We start from the raw sequence: 22,926 nt of genomic DNA, 5'->3' as shown, positions 1-22,926 counted from the left end.
CATGACCAAGGAGCTATTGAAATTAGAAACATTGATAAACATTGAAAATTAATGTCAATTTGCGTGAGATGAAAATGGACAAACTAAAGGGTGTGCAATGTGTAGGCCTACTGATTGTACATTCTGAACCTTGTTAGATGTCAGTAGGTCATATGATCAAGGAGCTATGGAAATTTGATTGTAAAAAAAGCGTGTACTTTGTTTACGCTCCCTAACTAATTCAACTAGGAATACAAAATGCCGCTCACATTTCCATATGTTTATTCGCTTTGGAAAGCAAATTAATGTCCAAATCTTGAAAATAAGACATGTGCATTGTTGTGCGCAATTTTTCCAACATCATGACACTTATTAGGAGTCTGTGGCTCAAGTGGATTGAAGGTTATTGAGGTTTGAAAGCGTGAATATCCGTCGAATATCCAATCTGAAACTGACTTTACCTCGGTGGAAAGCTGCATGTGAGGCAGGCAACCCCGCGCAATAGTGTCCCATGCAAATTTCTCTGCTTTCTCCAACTCCACCTTCCCTTTATATTGTATTTTGCTACCGCCGATTCATTCCGTTATTGTGCGCCCTGAGGTGTGCACCGCATCGGAACCGCTTTGGCGAACTGGGTAGCCAAGCATATAGGTCAAAACTAATACAAGTTCTGGGCATAGCCGTATTTAAACATGGATCTTCATCAACGAGCTTGGTTAGGATGGGCAACTCTGTTTGCCATTGCGTTATCAGTGAACAGTTTGAGCAAACGCGACATGTTTCAATATGGAGAGCAAGCTGGAGACCAACTGTTGGATCAGGGGACCGACCAAACTCAAGCACTTATTTTGAACCAGTCAATGTTCTTCTTCGATGCCGCATATGACACTGTTTATGTGAGTATAATTAGGTTTTATGCACATGCGAAAATAGCAGCTTAATTATACGCGAGAATAGCTGCAAAATATATCAATGGCAAACATGCACAGAGAACCCCTTCCTATGCATCCATTGTGATAGGCTATTTTATCCATGAAAGATAGCTAGCAAAACAGTTACATCCTATGTTCTCAATTAGTTTACCATCTCATGCATGTGCCACATTTCACATCATTCAAAATCTGTTCACAAGTACTCTTTGATGATAATCACATTAGCATAAATTGCTCAAATCCCATGAATTGGGGGGATGAAAGGCCATGTGGAATGTTGCTGGGAGGGTTTGGAATGTCAGTCAGTTCATTATGTGACTGATAAGGCTATCAATGCCCACCTTCATAAACAATGGCTTGGCTTTGTGCCTCCTTATACTGTAGAATATCACATTCCAACAAATCATGTGGTGATGGTTGATAGAGAATGATACATTCATTGATCCACACATGTCTTTAGTTTAGAATGGTTCAGATCTTCCCAAGCGCCTGAAAGTTGCCCAAAATGTCACATTGGCAATTGTCACCCCTGTCGTCCCCAAATGTCCATCTCTCTCTCTCTCTCTCGCTCTCGCTCTCGCTCTCGCTCTCTCAATTCAATTCAAGGGCTTTATTGGCATGGGAAACATATGTTAACATTGCCAAAGCAAGTGAAGTAGATAATAAACAAAAGTGCAATAAACAATAAAAATGAACAGTAAACATTACACTCACAGAAGTTCCAAGCTCTCTCTCTCTCTCCTACATCCTTGTATGATGTATCTACTGCATTATAAATGAATTCCCCCTTTAGCTATGGACCCCAGACAGTGCAGTGTAAGGGTTAATTAACCCAAACAATGACTAGTCTGTTCATTAAAAAGCACTGAGCCCCATTGTTGAAGATTGACAAAACATTAAACCCAGAAGGTCCAGGTAAACTCACCCTATGCCCCATTAGAAAGCTTTGTCTGTGACGTGACCCGCCTTTTGTCGGATCAAAAGACAGAGACGGCACAGAGAACTGATGAGGTCCCCACACAGCAGGACTATTGTGTGATTTATCTCCAAAGAGGCTACAGATTTAGATTTTTGATTTTATTTGGATCTCTTTTAGTCCCCATTTGGACTAATCTTCCAAGAGTCCTTAAACAGAGTGACCTTAAAGCTCAGACACACCGGTATGATTGTCAAACGTTTGTCTGCCGACTGTACTTAGCACCTCTGAACAGTGTCGGTAGTCAATCTCTTTTGTGTTCACACAGCAAAGACCTTGGAAGGTGTCAGCCACACAGCCTTGTTAAAATACTCCAAACCAGAAGGTGGCAGTAGCGTTGCTTGGCAATGCATATCCATGTGTATTGCTTATGGCCTATATTTGAAGCTGCTGTATCTGCGCTAATGTTGCTAGATAACTACAGTACCTGGCAAGATGACGAAGAAACTATTTAATTCACTCTCCATAATCGCATACTGCCAGTGCCAGCCCATAGCAAAATGTTTAGCTAGCTAGATAACATTAGCATATACGCTAGCTAGTACAACATAGCTAGCTAGCTAAGGACACTGCACTAACTTTTTTTTTTAAACAGGTGGGTCAGCTTAATATTGCGGAAAGATTGTTGCTTCCATCAATGTAATTATCTGCATAATTTCCAATCCCACATATATTTTTGGGGTAAAACTATATATCCATATACATACACGTATGCATACATATATACATACACATACCTATATAGATATACATACTTTTTTAAGAATATACCTTTATTATTCAACGCAAACCCTACCACCCTTCCCCCAATTGGAGTAAATTAATAAACACTTAGGCTTCTACCTTCAGTTTATACATCTTATACACATTTTACAGACACAATCTATTTTACAATAGTTATATTTTGTTTGTTTTTAGTCCTTCCTCTATTTCTGATGTCCATCCCATTTGATTTATATTTGTAACTGTGCTATTTCACAACATTTCTGAACCTATATACATTTTACAGACCCCGTATGTTTTACATTGGTTATCTTGTTATTAGTCCCAGCCTTCAGCTCCATTCAACCCCTCACATCTATCTCTCAACATCATCCATTTTGGATTTCTATTTGCCATATATTTTTTCAACTGTGCTGTGATGTTTCACAAAAGTACTGAACCTTTCTATTCTCATAGCTTCTACAGATTGTAAATTAAAAATAAACATTTTTGCTAAAATAATTATTATATTATTGATTGATTGACTATGGCTTTTCAAATCACCCAGTATTGCTATCTGCAGCGTTAGTTCTAGGCAAATGTTGCAATTCTTCAGCCATTCCTGGACCTGTGACCAAAAACGAGCTACATATGGACAATACCAAAATAAATGATCTAATGACTCTACTTCCTCACAGCAAAATCTGCAGAGCTGGGAAGATTGTATCCCCCATATATATAACATTCTATTGGTTGCAAGAATTTTGTGTAATAATTTAAATAGAAAAATTCAAAGTTTTGAATCCGGCATTGTTTTGCGTATCAATTCATAAACAATGTGCCATGGAATGGGTACATCGAAAATCTCTTCCCAACTATTTTGCAATTTATATGGCATAGCTGTCAGTTTTTTGTTTCTTAAATGAAATTGGTATATGTTTTTATTTATCACACTTTTCTTTAACCTTTTATGTTCTTTAATACAGGGCCGACATACAAGTTCCTTACTTTTTTCCCCTTCTACTTGCCTCTTCCATTTTTGTGGTAATGCTGCAATTAATTGGTTGTAATTTTGGCTAGAGCAGACATTTCCATATGTCTGTGTTAGCTGCATGTGTGACATAACTCCACCAGTCCTATTTATGATACCATTCACTAAAATTATATGTATTTTAAAAATTTCTTCGAAAAAAATGTTATTTTTTATCAATTAGTATATTTGAGTTTAACCACAATATTTGTTGTATTATTTGTTCTGTCTTTTCAGGTGGATTAAACTGAAATTGCAACCAACTTTCTAAGGCTTTCTAAGGATATTTTGGAGATTATTTCCTTTCAAACAACCAAAAGTGAGCATGTGTAATCTGAATAAAGGGAAAAGGCCATTCTTGAACATAGGATGAGACATTCCTACCAGTTTACTAGAGAACCAGTTTTGATTTAAGTATACCTTTTGTATGACTGATACCTGTAGTAAGATGTCTAATGCTTTAATATTTAATCATTTCTGCCCTCCGGATTCATATTCGTTATATAAATAGGCCCTTTTAATTTTCTCTGGCTTGCCGTTCCAAATAAAATTGAATATATTTTGTTCATATAATTTTAAAAAGCAGGTCACTTGGTGTAGGCAAAACCATAAGCAAATAGGTAAACTGTGATATGACTAAAGAGTTAATCAGGGTGATTTTTCCACAAATAGACAGGTATTTTCCTTTCCATGGTTGCAAGATCTTATCTATTTTTGCTAACTTTCTATAAAAATGTATTGGAGTGAGATCATTTCATTCTTTTGGGATTTGTATACCAAGTATGTCCACATCTCTGTCAGACCATTTAATTGGTAAACTACATGGTAATGTAAAATTTTCATTTTTTAGTGATCCAATACGTAATATATTAATTATATTAATTAATTATCATAATTTGGTTTTAATCCAGAGAGGATAGCAAAAGTATCTAGTTCCTCTATGAGGCCGTGGAGAGATTCTAATTGTGGTTTTAAAAGAAAACATGAATCATCAGCGTACATTGACACCTTCGTTTTTAAGCCACGGATTTCTAATCCCTTAATATTATTGTTTTATCTAATTTTAACAGCTAACATTTCGATGGCAATAATAAATAGATATGCCGATGGTGGACAACCTTGTTTTGCTCATCTAGATAGTTTAAAACTTTCTGAGATGTAGCCATTATTTATTATTTAATACCTAGGGTTACTATACATAACTTTAACCCATTTTATAAGAGAGGGCATTTGTATATAAACTCCAGTCAAACTTTATCAAAAGCCTTTTCAAAATCAGCTATGAAAACCAGGCCTGGTGTCCCCGATATTTCATAGTATTCTATTGTTTCCAGTACTTGTCTTATATTATCGCCAATGTATCGACGATGTAAAAAAACCTGTCTGATTAGGATGAATAATATCTAATACATTTTTAAAATTCTATGCGCCAAGCATTTTGCGAAGCATTTTGCTAGAATTTTTGCATCACAACACTGAAGTGTAAGAGGTCTCCAATTTTTTAAATGGACTGGATCTCTATATATACCACTTGGGTCTTGTTTCAGTAATAATGATATCAGACCTTCTTGTTGCGTGTCTGATAATCTACCATTTATATAGGAGTGGTTAAAACATGCTAATAAAGATCCTCTGAGTATATCATAAAAAGTTTTGTATACTTCCACTGGTATGCCATCCAGCCCTGGAGTTTTCCCAGTGCACTGCACTAACTTGGCAGCTAACACAGGCAGCTGTTTCATGGAAACTAGCTAATACATTGTGATTTAATTATAATGTCAATACTAGCTTCAGTGGTTAGCTAGCTTGGAGGAAGTATTTAGTGGTGTATGCATTGCGTCTATGCACTTAGCTAGCTACCATCCCATAGCCTACATTGCATATGAAATGTGACTGGCTCATCCCTGGATGTACGGAGAAAAAAGCTGGATGAGAGAATGCAAAGAGTGTGCAAAGCTGTCATCAAGGCAAAGGGTGGCTACTTTGAAGAATCTCAAATTGATTGATTTGTTTAACACTTTTTGGGTTACTACATGATTCCATATGTGTTATTTAAAAGTTTTGATGTCTTCACTATTGTTCTACAATGTAGAAAATAGTAAAAATAAAGAAAAACCCTTGAATGACTAGGTGTGATCAATTTGATGTTATTTTAAATGGACAAAATATGTGCTTTAAAAAAAAACAAGGACATTTCTAAGTGAACGGCAGTGTATATATTATTATTTTGTTGATCGCAATGGAATCATTTTTTTCTGTTTTGATCTCATTTCCTTCTAACCCCCCCCCCCCCCCACACAAAAAGCCCAGAATGTTTCAATGCGTGACAGCAAACGGAAGATGAATATCTTTTGCAAATGTTGTATGGTCACTGGTGTGAGTTTGTTTAAGATAAATCAGAGTGGCGTTTCCTGCTTGCACATCACCATCGCGGTCTGTTGCGTGTCATCTGTAAGATTCCGCAACGACCTCTAAGGTCTGCTTTCCTCCCACCAAACTGCTCCCACACCCCCTTGTGCATTTGGGATTTCCCCTTCACTCTCAATCGCAGTCTGTCGAGCTTCAGCAAATGCCGAGAGCTACCCCTCCCTCCATCCTTCGCTCCCTCTCTCCCCCGGTTTCTTCCCTCTTTCCCTCTCTCCCTCCTCTGATGCACAGGTCGAGGCTGTGTTGCTCTAGTCAGTGCCTTTCCAGCTGTCCCAGCAGCTGTCTTTGAAATTGCCCCCCGACACCACACACACACACACACACACACACACACACACACACACACACACACACACACACACACACACACACACACACACACACACACACACACACACACACACACACACACACACACACACACACACACACACACACCTCCAGGAGGGAATGTTTAGATGTTGGCAGAGGGGTAGAGGGTGGATATGTATGTGTGAGTGGGGGGTTGGGGAGTTTAATTTGTTCAGTGCTCTGTAGGAGTGGGAGAAGAGTGTGTTTGTCCATTAGTGTGTTTGTTCAGGAAGAAAAACTAATATTTTGGTGTTTTTTTCGACTTGTTATATTCTGGGTGTTATAGTGCATTGAGATGGTCAATGTTGATTCTCTAACTCAGTGAACTTCTGACTAACTATATAATGGCAAGCATTTCGCTACACTAGCAATAACATTTGCTGACCATGTGAATGTGACCAATACAATTAGATTTTGACACTTTCCTAATATTGAGTTGCACCCCCCTTTTTTGCCCTCAGGACAGCCTCAATTCGTCAGGGCATGGACTCTATAAGGTGTCGTAAGCGTTCCACAGGGATGCTGGCCCATGTTGACTCCAATGATTCTCACAGTTGTGTCAAGTTGGCTGGATGTCCTTCGGGTGGTGGACCATTCTTGATACACACGGGAAACTGTTGAGCGTGAAAAATCCAGCAGCGTTGCAGTCCTTGACACAAACCAGTGCACCTGGCATCTACTACCATACCCCTCTGAATGGCACACATACACAATCCATGTCTTAATTGTCTCAAGGCTTTAACCTGTCTCCTCACCTTTACCTACACTGATTTAAGTGGATTTAACAAGTGACATCAATAAGCGATCATAGCCTTCACCTGGATCCACCTGGTCAGTCTATGTCATGGAAAGAGGAGGTGTTCTTAATGTTTTGTACACTCAGTGCATATTTAAGTGCGCCTTATTTAATATATCAGGCTTTTAAAATGCAATATTGGTGCACAATTTCTACTTAAAATATCAAATGTACGCTAAAGGCACTCTATTCATGGAATGACCCAGGTAGTAATTTTTCAGTGGGAATCTTAAGGATTTATCCACGAACAATGCCATTATTAGACTAACACATCTGTAAAGCTGGACAGGAGGCAAGACTGCTTGGTTCGTTCTCTCTCTCTCTCTCTCTCTCTCTCTCTCTCTCTCTCTCTCTCTCTCTCTCTCTCTCTCTCTCTCTCGCTCCTCTCTCTCTCTTCTCTCTCTCTCTCTCTCTCTCTCTCTCTCTCTCTCTCTCTCTCTCTCTCTCTCTCTCTCTCTCTCTCTCTCTCTCTCTCTCTCTCTCTCTCTCTCTCTCTCTCTCTCTCTCTCTCTCTCTCTCTCTCTCTCTCTCTCTCTCTCTCTCTCTCTCTCTCTCTCTCTCTCTCTCTCTCTCTCTCTCTCTCTCTCTCTCTCTCTCTCTCTCTCTCTCTCTATATATATATATATATATATATATATATATATATATATATCTCTCTTTCTGTCTAAGAAAACAAGTAGTTGGTTTGTCTTCTCACTTCCTCCTCTATATATATCTCTCTCTCTCTCTCTCTTTCTAAGAAAACAAGTAGTTGGTTCATCTTCTCTCTCTGTCTCTCTGTCTCTCTGTCTCTCTCTCTGCTTGTCTTTCCCCTCAACTGATAATTATGATCCCAAGTGTCTGTATGATGTAACCAAGATGCTGTTCCTGTTCGTGCCTCTCAGGAAAGCTTTAGAGCCTTTACAGCGTTCTTTGCATAACTTTACAGCCTTGAACTTCACAGTTTTCTCTTGGGTGCGCTCTTCCAGACCCAGAGTAAACCTATATTCCTGGACTAAAAAGTCATTTTCTAAGCCCACGTATCCAGATTAAGCCCACTTCTGGATTCTGAAAGCCTACTCAGGGGAGAATGTCAGATTCTCTATTGAGCAGGCTTTCAAAATCCAGGAGTGGCTTAATTTGGGTACATGGAAAGGGTCTCCTAAAGTGATATTGGTAATGCCTACGGTCGGCTTTAGTTTGATGTCCAAGACCATAACCGAAACAAAGAGAAGGGCTTCCTGTCTTTTCAACCCCTGGAGGACTTTAAGCCAAATTCTTGTCACATTGCAGCCAAGCGACTCCTGCACTACAGGCATTTTCTTCAAGTCAAATACCTGCTGTGAGGGCAGCTATTCACCCAGATGCTTTTGTCATTCATGCGTTCCTTTGGATGAAGTGTCGTTTAGAGACGAGAGCCAAGGGCTGAGCCTGAGAGCCTGAAACAGATGTAGTACTGTAGTCTAGATTCTCCTTTGGTCCAAGCCAAAGGCTATCGCCAGATAATAATAATAATATATGGTATTTATTCCAAAGCGACTTACGGTCATGTGTGGATACAAGTCTCATGTATTTAAATCAACGGTGTTTAGCCTAAAGACAAATATTTCAAATATTATCTGAAATCTTTCAAATAGTTTAGCCAGCTAAATCCCTCCGGCTTTTCAAATTCATTCAACCGGATGGGAGAATGGACTTAACATTTGTTTAGTTCCGCTATTTCTCCTTGTGCCGTAAGTAGTTGTTATCCGCCGTTTTCTCCAGGTAGTTCCACTCTCTCTCTAAAGAGAGCAAGCTAAATTCACAAGTAATTCCAGCTAGACCTAGGCTCAAATATTCTAAGTCTGTCAAGAACTATGTGTGTTTGCTTGCACCCGCCAGGTGCACTTTTGAGACTTATCAATTAGGTCCATTGTGCCAGGCAAGTTCAGTCAAGCACAGCTAAACTATTTGAAAGATTTCAAATTCTATTTGAGCTATTTTTCTTTAGGCTAAACACAGTTGATTTAAATACACGAGACTTGTCAGATGTGATTTGCGTCCCATTGCTTCTTCCGTTGTAGCAAAGGCACCCGAGGCTTATGGCTTTGTTGGCTGGTAGCTAGTATAAAGTATAGACCATATATTGTGTTCCCTACAGGTTATTGAAAAGAGCAGAAGCTCTGAACTATCCATTCAGACCCCAGTCTTACCTACAGGTTATGGGAATTGTGCTCTTTTAGTATTTCTCCACTAGATAATTGTATGTGTGGGGTACAGAGATGAGGTAGTCATTCAAAAATCATGTTAAACACTATTATTTTACACAGTGAGTCCATGCAACTTATTATGTGACTTGTTAAGCTCATTTTTACTCCTGAACGTATTTATGTTTGCAATAATAAAGGGGTTGAATACTTATTGACTCAAGACATTTCAGGTTTCATTTTAAATTCATTTGTAAAAATCGATTAAAACATGATTCCACGTTGACATTATGAAGTATTGTGTGTAGGCCAGTGTCACAAAATCTATTTTAAATACAGGCTGTAACACAACTGTAAAAAGTCAAGGGGTGTGAATATTTTCTGAAGACACTGTACTACAGTAATTTACGCAAAAACACAACAGTAAATACTACAGTCTGTAAAATCACTACAGTAAATACTACAGTATAGTACAGTCCGCAAGAACACTACATGAATTACTATAGTATATTAAAAAAAAATTGTACTATAGTTAACTGTAAATACTACAGTATACGACAATAAATACTACAGTATTTATTGTAGTGTTTTTGCAGTGCAAATCAATAGTAAAAAGGTCTTCCTAATGTTCGGTATACTCAGTGTATCACAATACAATATAGGTCAACGACTCATATCCATATTTCACAGTATAGGAGGAAATTCCCAAGCACTGGCCTTAGACCAGTTTTTCTTCTCTGTTGTTTATTATGATTTGACTACACTACAATGCATTCGGAAAGTATTCAGACCCCTTGACTTTTTCCACATTTTGTTACGTTTACAGCCTTATTCTAAAATGAATTGAATTGTTTTTCTTCCCCTCATCAATTTATAAACAGTATGTCATAATGACAAAGCAAAAACAGGTTTTTAGACATTTTTGCAAATTCATAAAAAAAACAACAATGGAAATATCACATTTACTTAAGTATTCAGACTCTTTACTCGGTACTTTGTTGAAGCACCTTTGGCAGCAACTACAGCCTCGAGTCTTCTTGGGTATGTTGCTACAAGCTTGGCGCACCTGTATTTGGGGCTCTGTCAGGTTGGATGGGGAGCATCGCTGCACATCTATTTTCAGGTCTCTCCAGAGATGTTTGATCGGGTTCAAGTCCGTGCTCTGGTTGGGCCACTCAAAGACATTCAGAGACTTGTCCCGAAGCCCCTCCTGCATTGTCTTGGCTGTGTGCTTAGGGTTGTTGTACTGTTGAAAGGTGAACCTTCGCTACAGTCTGAGGTCCTGAGCGCTCTGGAGCAGGTTTTCATCAAGGATCTCTCTGTACTTTTCTCTGTTAATATTTCCCTCGATCCTGATTAGTCTCCCAGTCCCTGCCATTGAAAAACATCCTCCAGACTTGACATTTGGCATTCAGGCCAAAGAGTTCAATCTTGGTTTCATCAGATCAGAGAATCTTGTTTCTCATGGTCTGAGAGTCCTTTAGGTGCCTTTTAGCAAGCTCCAAGCGGGCTGTCATGTGCCTTTTACTGAGGAGTGGCTTCCGTCTGGCCACTACCATACAGGCCTGATTGATGGAGTGCTGCAGAGATGGTTGTCCTTCTGGAAGGTTCTCCCACCTCCACAGAGGAACTCTGGAGCTCTGTCAGAGTGACCATCGGGATCTTGGTCGCCTCCCTGACCAAGGCTCTTCTCCCCCGATGGCTCAGTTTGGCCGGGTGGCCAGCTCTAAGTAGAGTCTTGGTAGTTCCAAACTTCTTCCATTTAAGAATGATGGAGGCCACTGTGTGCTTGGGGACTTTCAATGCTGCATACATTTTTTATACCCTTACCCAGATCTGTGCCTCCCCACAACCCTGTCTCGGAGCTCTACGGACATTTCCTTCAACCTCATGGCTTGGTTTTTGCTCTGACATGCATTGTCAACTGTGGGACCAATCAAGTTGTAGAAACATCTCAAGGTTGATCAAGGAAAACAGGATGCACCTGAGCTCAATTTCGAGTCTCATAGCAAAGGGTCTAAATACTTTTGTAAATAAGGTATTTCTGTTTTAAATTTTTTATACATTTGAAAAAATATCTAAAAATCAGTTTTTGCTTTGTCATTATGGGGTTTTGTTTGTAGATTGATGAGGATTTTTTTGTCAATCAATTTTAGAATAAGGGTTGTAACGTATTGGTTACTTTTATTTCTTATTTTTCTTTTGGTATTTTTCTTAAAACTGCATTGTTGGTTAAGGGCATGTAAGTAAGCATTTCACTGTGACGTCTACACCTGTTGTATTTGGTGCATTTGACAAATAAAATTGAATTTGATTTTGATCAAAATGTGGAAAAACGGAAGGGCTCTGAATACTTTCCGAAAGCATTGTATATACAAAAGTATGTGGAAAACCCTTCAAATTAGTGGATTCGGCTATTTCAGCCACACCTGTTGCTAAAGGGTGTATACAATCGAGCACAGAGCCATGCAATCTCCATAGACCACTGGATCTCAATCCTGGTCCTGGGGACATTTTTGTTTTTGCCCTAACACTACACAGCTGATTCAAATTATCAACTCATCATGAGGCTTTTATGATTTGAATCAGGCTTGTAGTGCTAAAGCAAAAATACAAATGTGCACCCCTTTGGGTGCCCAGGACCAGGATTGAGAACCACTGCCATAGACAAACATCGGCAATAGAATGGCCTTACTGAAGAGCTCAGTGACTTTCAACGTGGCACCATCATTCCAACTTTCCAACAAGTCAGTTTGTCAAATTTCTGCCAGAGCTGCCCCGGTCAACTGTAAGTGCTGTTATTGTGGAGTGGAAATGTCTAGGAGCAACAAGGGCTCAGCCGTGAAGTGATAGGCCACATAAGTTCACAGAACGGGACCGTCGAGTGATGCAGCACGTAAAATCGACTGTCTTCGGTTGCAACACTCACTACCAAGTTCCAAACTGCCTCTGGAAGCAACGTTAGCACAAGAACTGTTAGTTGGTCACTTCATGAAATGGGTTTCCATGGCCGAGCAGCCACACACAAGCCTAAGATCACCATGCGCAATGCCAAGCATTGGCTGGAGTGGTGTACAGCTCGCTGCCATTGGTCTCTGGAGCAGTGGAAACGCATTCTCTGCAGTAATTAATCACACATCACCATCTGGCAGTCTGACGGACGAATCTGGGTTTGGTGGATGCCAGGAGAACGTTACCTGCCCGAATGCACCAAAATGTAAAGTTTGGTGGAGGAGGAATGATGGTCTGGGGATGTTTTTCATGGATCGGGCTAGGCCCCTTAGTTCCAGTGAAGGGAAATCTTAACGCTACAGCATACAATGACATTCTAAATGAGTCTGTGCTTACAACTTTGTGGCAATAATTTGGGGAAGGCCCTTTCCTGTTTCAGCATGACAATGCCCTCGTGCACAAAGCGAGGTCCATACAGAAATGGTTTGTCGAGATCGGTGTGGAAGAACTTGACTGGGCTGCAAAGAGCACTGACCTCAACCCCATCGAACACCTTTGGGATGAATTGGAACGCCGACTGTGAGCCCGGCCTAATCGCCCAATATCAGTACCCGACCTCACTAATGCTCTTGTGACTGATTGGAAACTGCAGCAATGTTCCAACATCTAGTATAAAGCCTTCCTAGAAGAGTGTAGGTTGTTATAGCAGCAAAGGGGGGACCAACTCGATATTAATGCCTATGATTTTGAAATGAGATGTTTGACAAGCAGATGTCCACACATTTGGTCATGTAGTGTATAAATAAAGCAGTCAGGCCTTGTCCAGGTTGAACTGCTCCTAGATCAGTAGGGGGAACCTCAGACATCTTTCACAATAGGGGGAGACAGATACCGCATGTTCCCTGGGGGGGAGGGGAGGAAGCCTTAACTAATGTGAAGGAAGGGTCATGGCATGTTATGATTCACTGGGCAACTATTTTCACGAGGACCCTGACCGTGCTGGAAAACCGGATATTTACTTAACCGAGTTTGCAGCAGGAGAGGGTTCACTTGAACATGTTTTCATAGCTACAATCGCTTACCATTGTCAAAATTCCTAACATTTAAATTCTAGTTGAAGTCATCATGATAAAATTTACTTTCTGAACCCCACAGCCGGTCATTCCCAGCAGTTTTGGGGTAAAAAGTGACAGGATCTCCGATTGTATCATGGACATTGACAATTGCGACTTCTACCACACTGTGGTTCAAAAACATCATTATCCAAAAACCTATTTGAACTGTAGGCTATATTTAACTTTGGCGTTATGAGAAAATCTTGAGGTTGCAGAAAATTCTGCAGAAAAACGATCATTCATGTCTTTGCTGATGATAACACATCTGCGATAATCCAATCCCAGATCAACACCAATGGCTTTCTGGCAGTAGAAGAACCTAAGGTGGAGTCTGAGTACCTGGGAAAGATGCCTGCCAGCTTCGGAATGATAGCGGCTTTCCTCGGAGATCTGGACAACAGCGACGGAGTGGGGAAGGTGTACTACCGGCAGGACAGCAGGCCATCCGTGCTTCTCCGGACCACTGACCACATCAGCCAGGCATTCCCTCAGGACGACGAGATCAAGCCCACCCACGCCTTAATCATCACATGGGAGAACGTGGCGGCGCACGGCTCGCCTGGCCGAGGAGATGGGCTGGACAGAAAGGTAAGGAGGACCCTCATAGATTGGCCTAGATAGGGTCATATTCATTTTATGTATTTTAAAATATGTCATTGGATATATTGAATTGTTGATAAACTTGTTTTAATGCAACGTTGATATGGATAGCATTTGAAATTATAATTTGACACCATCTTTTCTATCCACCTAATATGAAGTTGCCTAAAACCCATACATTGTACAATGTAGTTGCAGGTACAGTATAGTTAGAGTGATATTACTCATGGTCACATAGTCCTTCCAACTGTGTTACCTGTTTGCAGTTTTTGTGGTGGGCTACATAGATTTTTTTGTTACATATTTAATTCACTCTACCAAGCCAGACTCAAAGGTAGTGCACTAAAGAAGTAATAGGGTGCTAGGACTCAGTTTCCCTCTTCTATCTTTTCTTTCTATCATGTAGAGAAACACCTTCCAGCTGGTGGTGGCGTCCATGGCGTCCGCCTCCTACGCCATCTTGTTCTACCCCAGGGAGGGGCTGCAGTACATCTCCACGCCTGTGGCGGGCCAGAGCGAACCAGTTCACGCCGGTTTCAGCCAGGGCCTGGTCCAGCCCTGGTTCAGCTGGAGCAGCAGCCAGGGGCCCTACTACCGCATCGCCACCGATGACGAGGCGTCCGTCAGACAGCTCTCCGAGTAAGTTGATTGGTTGGTGGATGGGTTGATTGGATGATTGATTGATTGGATTTCTATAGTGCGCTTCCAGATGCTCCAAGAACTTTACATAGGCTTAGTAAGTGTTATTCATAGAAAACTTGGTTAGGTTTCTGTCATTATGTTTAAAAAAAAAGAAGTTTTTTTAGTTTAATTTAATTTTTTTTACCCCCTTTTCTCCCGAATTTTCGTGGTATCCAATCGCTAGTAATTACTATCTTGTCTCATCGCTACAACTCCCGTACGGGCTCGGGAGAGACGAAGGTCGAAAGCCATGCGTCCTCCGAAACACAACCCAACCAAGCCGCACTGCTTCTTAACACAGCGCGCCTCCAACCCGGAAGCCAGCCGCACCAATGTGTCGGAGGAAGCACCGTGCACCTGGCCCCCTTGGTTAGCGCGCACTGCGCCCGGCCCGCCACAGGAGTTGCTGGAGCGCGATGAGACACGGATATCCCTACCGGCCAAACCCTCCCTAACCCGGACGACGCTAGGCCAATTGTGCGTCGCCCCACGGACTTCCCGGTCGCGGCCGGCTGCGACAGAGCCTGGGCACGAACCCAGAGACTCTGGTGGCGCAGCTAGCGCTGCGATGCAGTGCCCTAGACCACTGCGCCACCCGGGAGGCCGTGTCATTATGTTTTGACCTGGTATTTGCATAGTTACATTGCATTATGGTAAATATGTAATGATTTCAATAACCTGACATATGCATAAAGCTTCTTCATAGAGGTAGGTCTCATAATGATCCATTCTGTCTTCCGCTAGGGAGACCAATTCAGGCAGGCGTGGTGTGTGGGTGTACGAGATCGGCACCTCCCCGTTCTTCTCCTCCATCACCCCAGGCCAGGTCACGAACCTGTCCCCGGAGGAGGGCGTGGCAGTTGGGCAGGTGGAGCCCGTGCCAGAGTTTCCACCCAGAAACACTGGAGAACAACAAGAGATTGAATTCCCTCCCTACGAGGAGGAAGAGGAGACACCTGAGCCAGAGCTGCCCCCAACTGTCCACCCGGTCCAGTACCAGCCCAGATACCCTGTTGCCCCTGAGCCGCCCCAGCCCAGGTACCCTGAGCCAGTCCAGACCAGCTACCCTGAGCCGGTCCAGACCATCTATCCTGAGCCGGTCCAGACCAGCTACCCTGAGCCGGTCCAGACCAGGTACCCTGAGCCGGTCCAGACCAGATACCCTGAGACGGTCCAGACCAGATACCCTGAGCCGGTCCAGCCGGCCCAGCTGCAGCCACCCCACTACCAGCCTCAAACCCCACAGGTGGTGGTCGTGGATGAAGATGATGCCCTTGATGTTGATGGTAAGCCATGAAAGAAACGACAACAATTGAATCTGTGTCTGAAATAGAATCCTAGTCAAGACTGCCATGACATAAACATTGGTTTAGTTTAGTTTATTAGGATTCCCATTAGCTAATGCACATGCAGCAGCTACGCTTCCTGGGGTCCACATAAAACATACAAATACATGACAAAGTACCGAACAGTTATAGACAAGAACAACATAAGATATTACATTAAATTTAAAAAACGTAAACAGCTAAGTTATATATAGGAAAGACACCAAGAGACAACAAAAATACTATTTACACACTATTCATATTCCTACAGTACAGTTAAATTAGATGTTTAGAAAGAGGAGATGCACTGTGATACATTTTCTGTTTGTTTTTTAAAGCTAATCTTGGTTTTGCCTGAGTAAGCTCTGGAGGCAGAGCATTCTGAGCGACGCATTAAATCTGTTTTTGGTTTGGGTACCGTGAAGAAACTCATAGTGGCGTGTCTGATGGGGAATGTACAGTGCATTAGGAAAGTATTCAGACACCTTGACTTTTTGCATATTTTGTTACAGCCTTATTCTAAAATTTATGAAATTGTTTTTTTCCCTCAACAATCTACACACAATAACCCATAATGACAAAGCAAAAACATATTTTTTATACATTTTTGCACATTTATTTAAAATAAAAAACTGAAATATCACATTTACATAAGTATTCAGACCCTTTACTCAGTACTTTGTTGAAGCACCTTTGGCAGTGATTACAGACTCAAGTCTTCTTGGGTATGACACTACAAGCTTGGCACACCTGTATTTGGGGAGTTTCTCCCATTCTTCTCTGCAGATCCTCTCAAGCTCTGTCAGGTTGGATGGGGAGCGTCGCTGCACAGCTATTTTCCGGTCTCTCCAGAGATGTTCATTCAAGGACATTCAGAGACTTGTCCCAAAGCCACTCCTGCGTTGTCTTGGCTGTGTGCTTAGGGTCATTGTCCTGTTGGAAGGTGAACCTTTGCCCCAGTTTGAGGTCCTGAGCACTCTGGAGCAGGTTTTCATCAAGGGTCTCTCAGTACTTTGCTCCGTTCATCTTTCCCTCAGTCCCTGCCGCTGAAAAACATCCCCACAGCATGATACTGCTACCACCATGTTTCACCATAGGGATGGTGCCAGGTTTCCTTCAGACATTCCCACTTGGCATTCAGACCAAAGAGTTCAATCTTGGTTTCATCAGACCAGAGAATCTTGTTTCTCAAGGTCTGAAAGTCCTTTAGGTGCCCTTCGGTAAACTCCAAGAGGGCTGTCATGTGCCTTTTACTGAGGAGTGGCTTCCGTCTGGCAGAGTGACCAGTTAGGCCGGGCGGCCAGCTCTAGGAAGAGTCTTGTTGCTTCCAAACTTCTTCCATTTAAGAATGATGGAGGCCACTGTGTTCTTGGGGACCTTCAATGCTGGAGACATTTTTTGGTACCCTTGCCCAGATCTGTGCCTCGTCACAATCCTGTCTTGGAGCTCTATTGGAGTGACAATTCCTTCGACCTCATGGCTTGGTTTTTGCTCTGACATGCACTGTCAACTGTGGGATCTTCTATTCCACTCCTATTCCCCAGGCGCTATCATTTGTTGACTTCTGTAACCGTAAAAGCCTTGGTTTCATGCATGTTAACATCAGAAGCCTCCTCCCTAAGTTTGTTTTATTCACTGCTTTAGCACACTCCGCCAACCTTGATGTCCTAGCCATGTCTGAATCCTGGCTTAGGAAGGCCACCAAATATTCTGACATTTCCATCCCCAATTACAACATTTTCCACCAAGATAGAACTGCCAAAGGTGGTGGAGTTGCAATCTACTGCAGAGATAGCCTGCAGAGTTCTGTCATGCTATCCAGGTCTGTGCCCAAACAGTTTGAGCTTCTACTTTTAAAATCTACCTTTCCAGAAATAAGTCTCTCACTGTTGTCGCTTGTTATAGACCCCCCTCAGCCCCCAGCGGTGCCCTGGACACTATATGTGAATTGATTGTCCCCCATCTATCTTCAGAGTTCGTACTGTTAGGTGACCTAAACTGGGATATGCTTAACACCTCGGCCGTCCAACAATCTAAGCTAGATGCCCTCATTCTCACACAGATTATCATGGAACCTACCAGGTACAACCCTAAATCCGTAAACATGGGCACCGTCATAGATATCATCCTGACCAACCTGCTCTCTAAATACACCTCTGCTGTCTTCTACCAGGATCTCAGCGATCACTGCCTCATTGCCTGCGTCCGTAATGGGTCCGCGGTCAAACGACCACCCCTCATCGCTGCCAAACGCTCCCTAAAACACTTCAGCGAGCAGGCCTTTCTAATCGACCTGGCCCGGGTATCCTGGAAGGATATTGACCTCATTCCATCAGTAGAGGATGCCTGGTTATTCTTTAAAAGGGCTTTCCTCACCATCTTAAATAAGCATGCCCCATTCAAAAAATGTAGAACTAAGAACAGATATAGCCCTTGGTTCACTCCAGACTTAACTGCCCTTGACCAGCACAAAAACATAATGTGGCATACTGCATTAGCATTGAATAGCCCCAGCGATATACAACTTTTCTGGGAAGTTAGGAACCAATATACACAGAAAGTTAGGAATGCAAAGCTAGCTTTTTCAAAAGAAATTTGCATCCTGTAGCACAAACTCCAAAAAGTTCTGGGACACTGTAAAGTCCATGGAGAATAAGAGCACCTCCTCCCAGCTGCCCACTGCACTGAGGCTAGGAAACACTGTCACCACCGATAAATCTACGATAATCGAGAATTTCAATAAGCATTTTTCTATGGCTGGCCATGCTTTACACCTGGCTACCCCTACCCCGGTCAACAGCTCTGCACCCCCCACAGCAACTTGCCCAAGCCTCCCCCATTTCTCCTCCAGATAGCTGATGTTCTGAAAGAGCTGCAAAATCTGGACCCCTACAAATCACCTGGGCTAGACAATCTGGACCTTCCGCCGCAATTGTTGCAACCCCTATTACTAGCCTGTTCAACCTCTCTTTCGTATCGTCTGAGATCCCTAAAGATTGGAAAGCTGCCGCGGTCATCCCCCTCTTCAAAGGGAGAGACACTAGACCCAAACTGTTACAGACCTATATCTATCCTACCCTGCCTTTGTAAACTCTTCGAAAGCCAAGTTTACAAACAGATCACTGACCGTTTCGAATCCGACCGTACCTTCTCCACGATGCAATCTGGTTTCCGAGCTGGTCATGGGTGCACCTCAGCCACGCTTAAGGTCCTAAACGATATCATAACCGCCATCGATAAGAGACAATACTGTGCAGCCGTCTTCATCGACCTGGCCAAGGCTTTCGACTCTGTCAGTCACCACATTCTTATCGGCAGACTCAACAGCCTTGGTTTCTCAATTGACTGCCTCGCCTGGTTCACTAACTACTTCTCATATAGAGTTCAGTGTGTCAAATCGGAGGGCTTGTTGTCTGGACCTCTGGCAGTCTCTATGGGGGTGCCACAGGGTCCAATTCTCGGGCCGACTCTTTTCTCTGTATACATCAATGATGTCGCTCTTGCTGCTGGTGATTCTCTGATCCACCTCTACGCAGACGACACCATTCTGTATACTTCTGGGCCTACAACACTCAACTTCCGTGGCCTCCAACTGCTCTTAAATGCAAGTAAAACTAAATGCATGCTCTTCAACCGATCGCTGCCCGCACCCGCCCGCCCGTCTAGCATCACTACTCTGGACGGTTCTGACTTAGAATATGTGGACAGCTATAAATACCTAGGTGTCTGGTTAGACTGTAAACTCTCGTTCCAGACTCACATTAAGCATCTCCAATCCAAAATGAAATCTTGAATTGGCTTCCTATTTCGCAAACAAAGCATCCTTCACTCATGCTGCCAAACATACCCTCGTAAAACTGACTATCCTACCGATCCTTGACTTCGGCGATGTCATTTACAAAATAGCCTCCAACAGTCTATGCAGCAAATTGGATGTAGTCTATCACAGTGCCATCCGTTTCGTCACCAAAGCTCAATATACTGCCCACCACTGTGACCTGTTTGCTCTCGTTGGCTGGCCCTCGCTTCATATTCATCGCCAAACCCACTGGCTCCAGGTCATCTATAAGTCTTTGCTAGGTAAAACCCCACCTTATCTCAGCTCACTGGTCACCATAGCAGCACCCACCCGTATCACGCGTATATTTCACTGGTCATCCCCAAAGCCAACTCCTCCTTTGGCCGCCTTTCCTTCCAGTTCTCTGCTGCCAATGACTGGAACGAATTGCAAAAATCACTGAAGTTGGAGTCTTATATCTCCCTCACTAACTTTAAGCATCAGCTGTTAGAGCAGCTTACCGATCATTGCACCTGTACACAGCCCATCTGTAAATAGCCCACCCAACTACCTCATCCCCATATTGTTATTTATTTTTTGGCCTTTGCACCCCAGTATCTCTACTTGCACATTCATCTTCTGCACATCTATCACTCCAGTGCTTAATTGCTAAATTGTAATTATTTCGCTACTATGGCCTATTTATTGCCTTACCTCCCTAATCTTACTACATTTGCACACACTGTATATAGACTTCTCTATTGTGTTATTTGACTGTACGTTTGTTTATCCCATGTGTAACTCTGTGTTGTTTGTGTCGCACTGCTTTGCTTTATCTTGGCCAGGTCGCAGTTGTAAATGAGAACTTGTTCTCAACTAGACTACCTGGTTAAATAAAGGTGAAAAAATATATATATGGACAGGTGTGTGCCTTTCCAAATCATATCCAATCAATTGAATTTACCACAGGTGTATTCCAATCAAGTTTGAGAAACATCTCAAGGATGATCAATGGAAACAGGATGCACCTGAGCTCAATTTCTAGTCTCATAGCAAAGGGTCTGAATGCTTATGTAAATAAGGTATTTGTGTTTTTTGGTTTTTATACATTTGCACAAATTTCTAAAAACCTGTTTTTGCTTTGTTGTTATGGGGTATTGCGTGTAGATTGATTTGCATGTAATCAATTTTAGAAGAAGGCTGTGACGTAACAAAATATGTAAAAAGTCAAGGGGTCTGAATACTTTCCGAATGCACTGTACGTCTGTTTGATGTGTATGCAAATAGATTGTGCAATTGGTGAGGCATTTTCAACACACGCGTTTCTTAAAAAGACTAGAAGAGAAGAAGTACATTTCTCCTCAACCCTCAACCATGATAGACTATCTGTTGTTGATGTTAGTTCTGTGTGTGCGGTTAGGGCAAGGCATGCTGCTTTGTTTTGTGCTGTTTTGTTTTTAGCCAAGCTTCTTTGTTTAACCGGCCTGCTAAAGTATTTTGTAGCAAACAAGGGCTCCGATGAAATTACAATCTTAGAAAAAAGGGTTCCAAAATGATTATTTGACTGTCCCCATAGGAGAATCCTTATTGATTCTAGGTAGAACTCTTTTTGGTTCCAGGTAGAACCCTTTGGGTTCCATGTAGGGTTCTTCAAAGGTTTCTCCTATGGGGACAGCCGGATAACCCTTTTAGGTTCTAGACAGCACCTTTTTTTCATTTTTTTTTATTTTTTCTAACAATGGGGTTTGTCTTATTTTCGGCAGTGTTTGCATACAATTCTGAGACATGCACCAGTAACAGGCAGAAGTGCTCGTCCTTCGCTGACTGTAAGGACTACACCAATGGCTACTGCTGCCACTGTAGGCCTGGTTTCTATGGCAACGGCAAGGATTGTGTGGCTGAAGGTAGGAATAACCCCATACCCAAAGTACATACAGTATTTGTGTAATAAGGGTTAGGGCTATCCTGCTACCTTCGTTAATGAAATATGTGAAATAAAGTTTTAGAATGATTCAATATTTTATAAAGAAATTGAAAACCGGAATGCTTGACACACAGTCACACATCAGTTACATTAATTGAAATCTAATTAAATTAAGTTAATTTCCTCACATTCCACACGCAGGTAAGCCCCAGCGGATGAACGGCAAAGTGAACGGCCGGGTGTTCGTGGGCAACTCACCCTCGCCACTAGAGTTTTCCAACAATGACCTGCACTCATATGTGGTGGCCAACGATGGGCGTGCCTACGTGGCCATCAGCACCATCCCGGCCGGCTTGGGACCCTCCCTGCAGCCCCTCTCTTCCCTGGGAGGGGTCATCGGCTGGGCCTTCGCTCTGGAGCAGCCCGGCTATGAGAACGGCTTCAGCATCATCGGTAAGAGCTGGTTCGCCGATTATCTTGCACATTGTTGTGTCATTAAGAGTTGTTTTAAGGTAAGAGCTGACATTGGGTGAATCACAAAAGTGATTCCTCGCTTTCTTGATTCATAGCGTCTTTCTCAAGACTTCCTTGCCCTGGAGAATGTCCATGAGAAGGGCACTCTGATCTTCTGCTTCAATGCGTTTGGAGAAAGAGGCGACGAATTATCAAGGAAAAACATTTGAGAAAGTGCCATAGGCTTTTCTAATGTGAATAGGGTCGCATTTGGTTTTGCTTCTCCTTCCATTGTAGCAAAAGCACCTGGGGCTTGGGACTTTGTTTGCTGTGGTCTAATGAGATGTCCTTCAAAGACAGGTGTGAATGACCGCTGTGGGATTGCTGCTTAGGTCAACATTTATTCAAGTTAACTTTGATTAGTTTGATTTATTTGCTCTCTTTGAATGACAGATTTTTTTGTACATATCCAAAATCTGGCTTACATAGTACTTACCTAAACTGCATACTTTGTACTAACAGTGCTACATACTGTTAAGAATGTACTGTTTAGTAAAAACAAATGCAGTAAGCAACAAATATCAGCATACTAGGCTCATCCATACTGAGAATGTGTCATCTAATACACAATTGCGTTGATTCCTGCCATTCGTTCATTTTGGTACAGCACGTCCCCTCAGCTGATTATCAGCTGTTGTCAAACACACGTTGGTCTCCAAAGACGATTCTATTCCTCACTA

The 22,926-nt window shown here is 42.3% G+C and overlaps 1 protein-coding gene across 2 annotated transcripts in view; it reads left to right on the top strand.

The window, feature by feature from the left end:
• Positions 1-551: 551 nt before the first annotated feature.
• Positions 552-22,926, top strand: part of LOC139544108 (nidogen-1-like) — a 57,803-nt gene continuing 35,428 nt past the window's right edge. For both annotated transcript variants that reach the window (XM_071350882.1, XM_071350873.1), the window contains exons 1-6: positions 552-875; positions 13,711-14,013; positions 14,432-14,664; positions 15,451-15,992; positions 21,573-21,713; positions 21,935-22,186. In XM_071350882.1, the coding sequence (XP_071206983.1) occupies positions 672-875; positions 13,711-14,013; positions 14,432-14,664; positions 15,451-15,992; positions 21,573-21,713; positions 21,935-22,186 (1,675 nt within the window). In that variant the 5' untranslated portion in view covers positions 552-671. The remainder of the gene's footprint in view (positions 876-13,710; positions 14,014-14,431; positions 14,665-15,450; positions 15,993-21,572; positions 21,714-21,934; positions 22,187-22,926) is intronic.

The sequence above is a fragment of the Salvelinus alpinus genome, chromosome 2, assembly GCF_045679555.1.
Source record: "Salvelinus alpinus chromosome 2, SLU_Salpinus.1, whole genome shotgun sequence".
NCBI classification, from domain to species: domain Eukaryota; kingdom Metazoa; phylum Chordata; class Actinopteri; order Salmoniformes; family Salmonidae; genus Salvelinus; species Salvelinus alpinus.
This window is presented reverse-complemented; position numbering and strand designations above follow the sequence as displayed.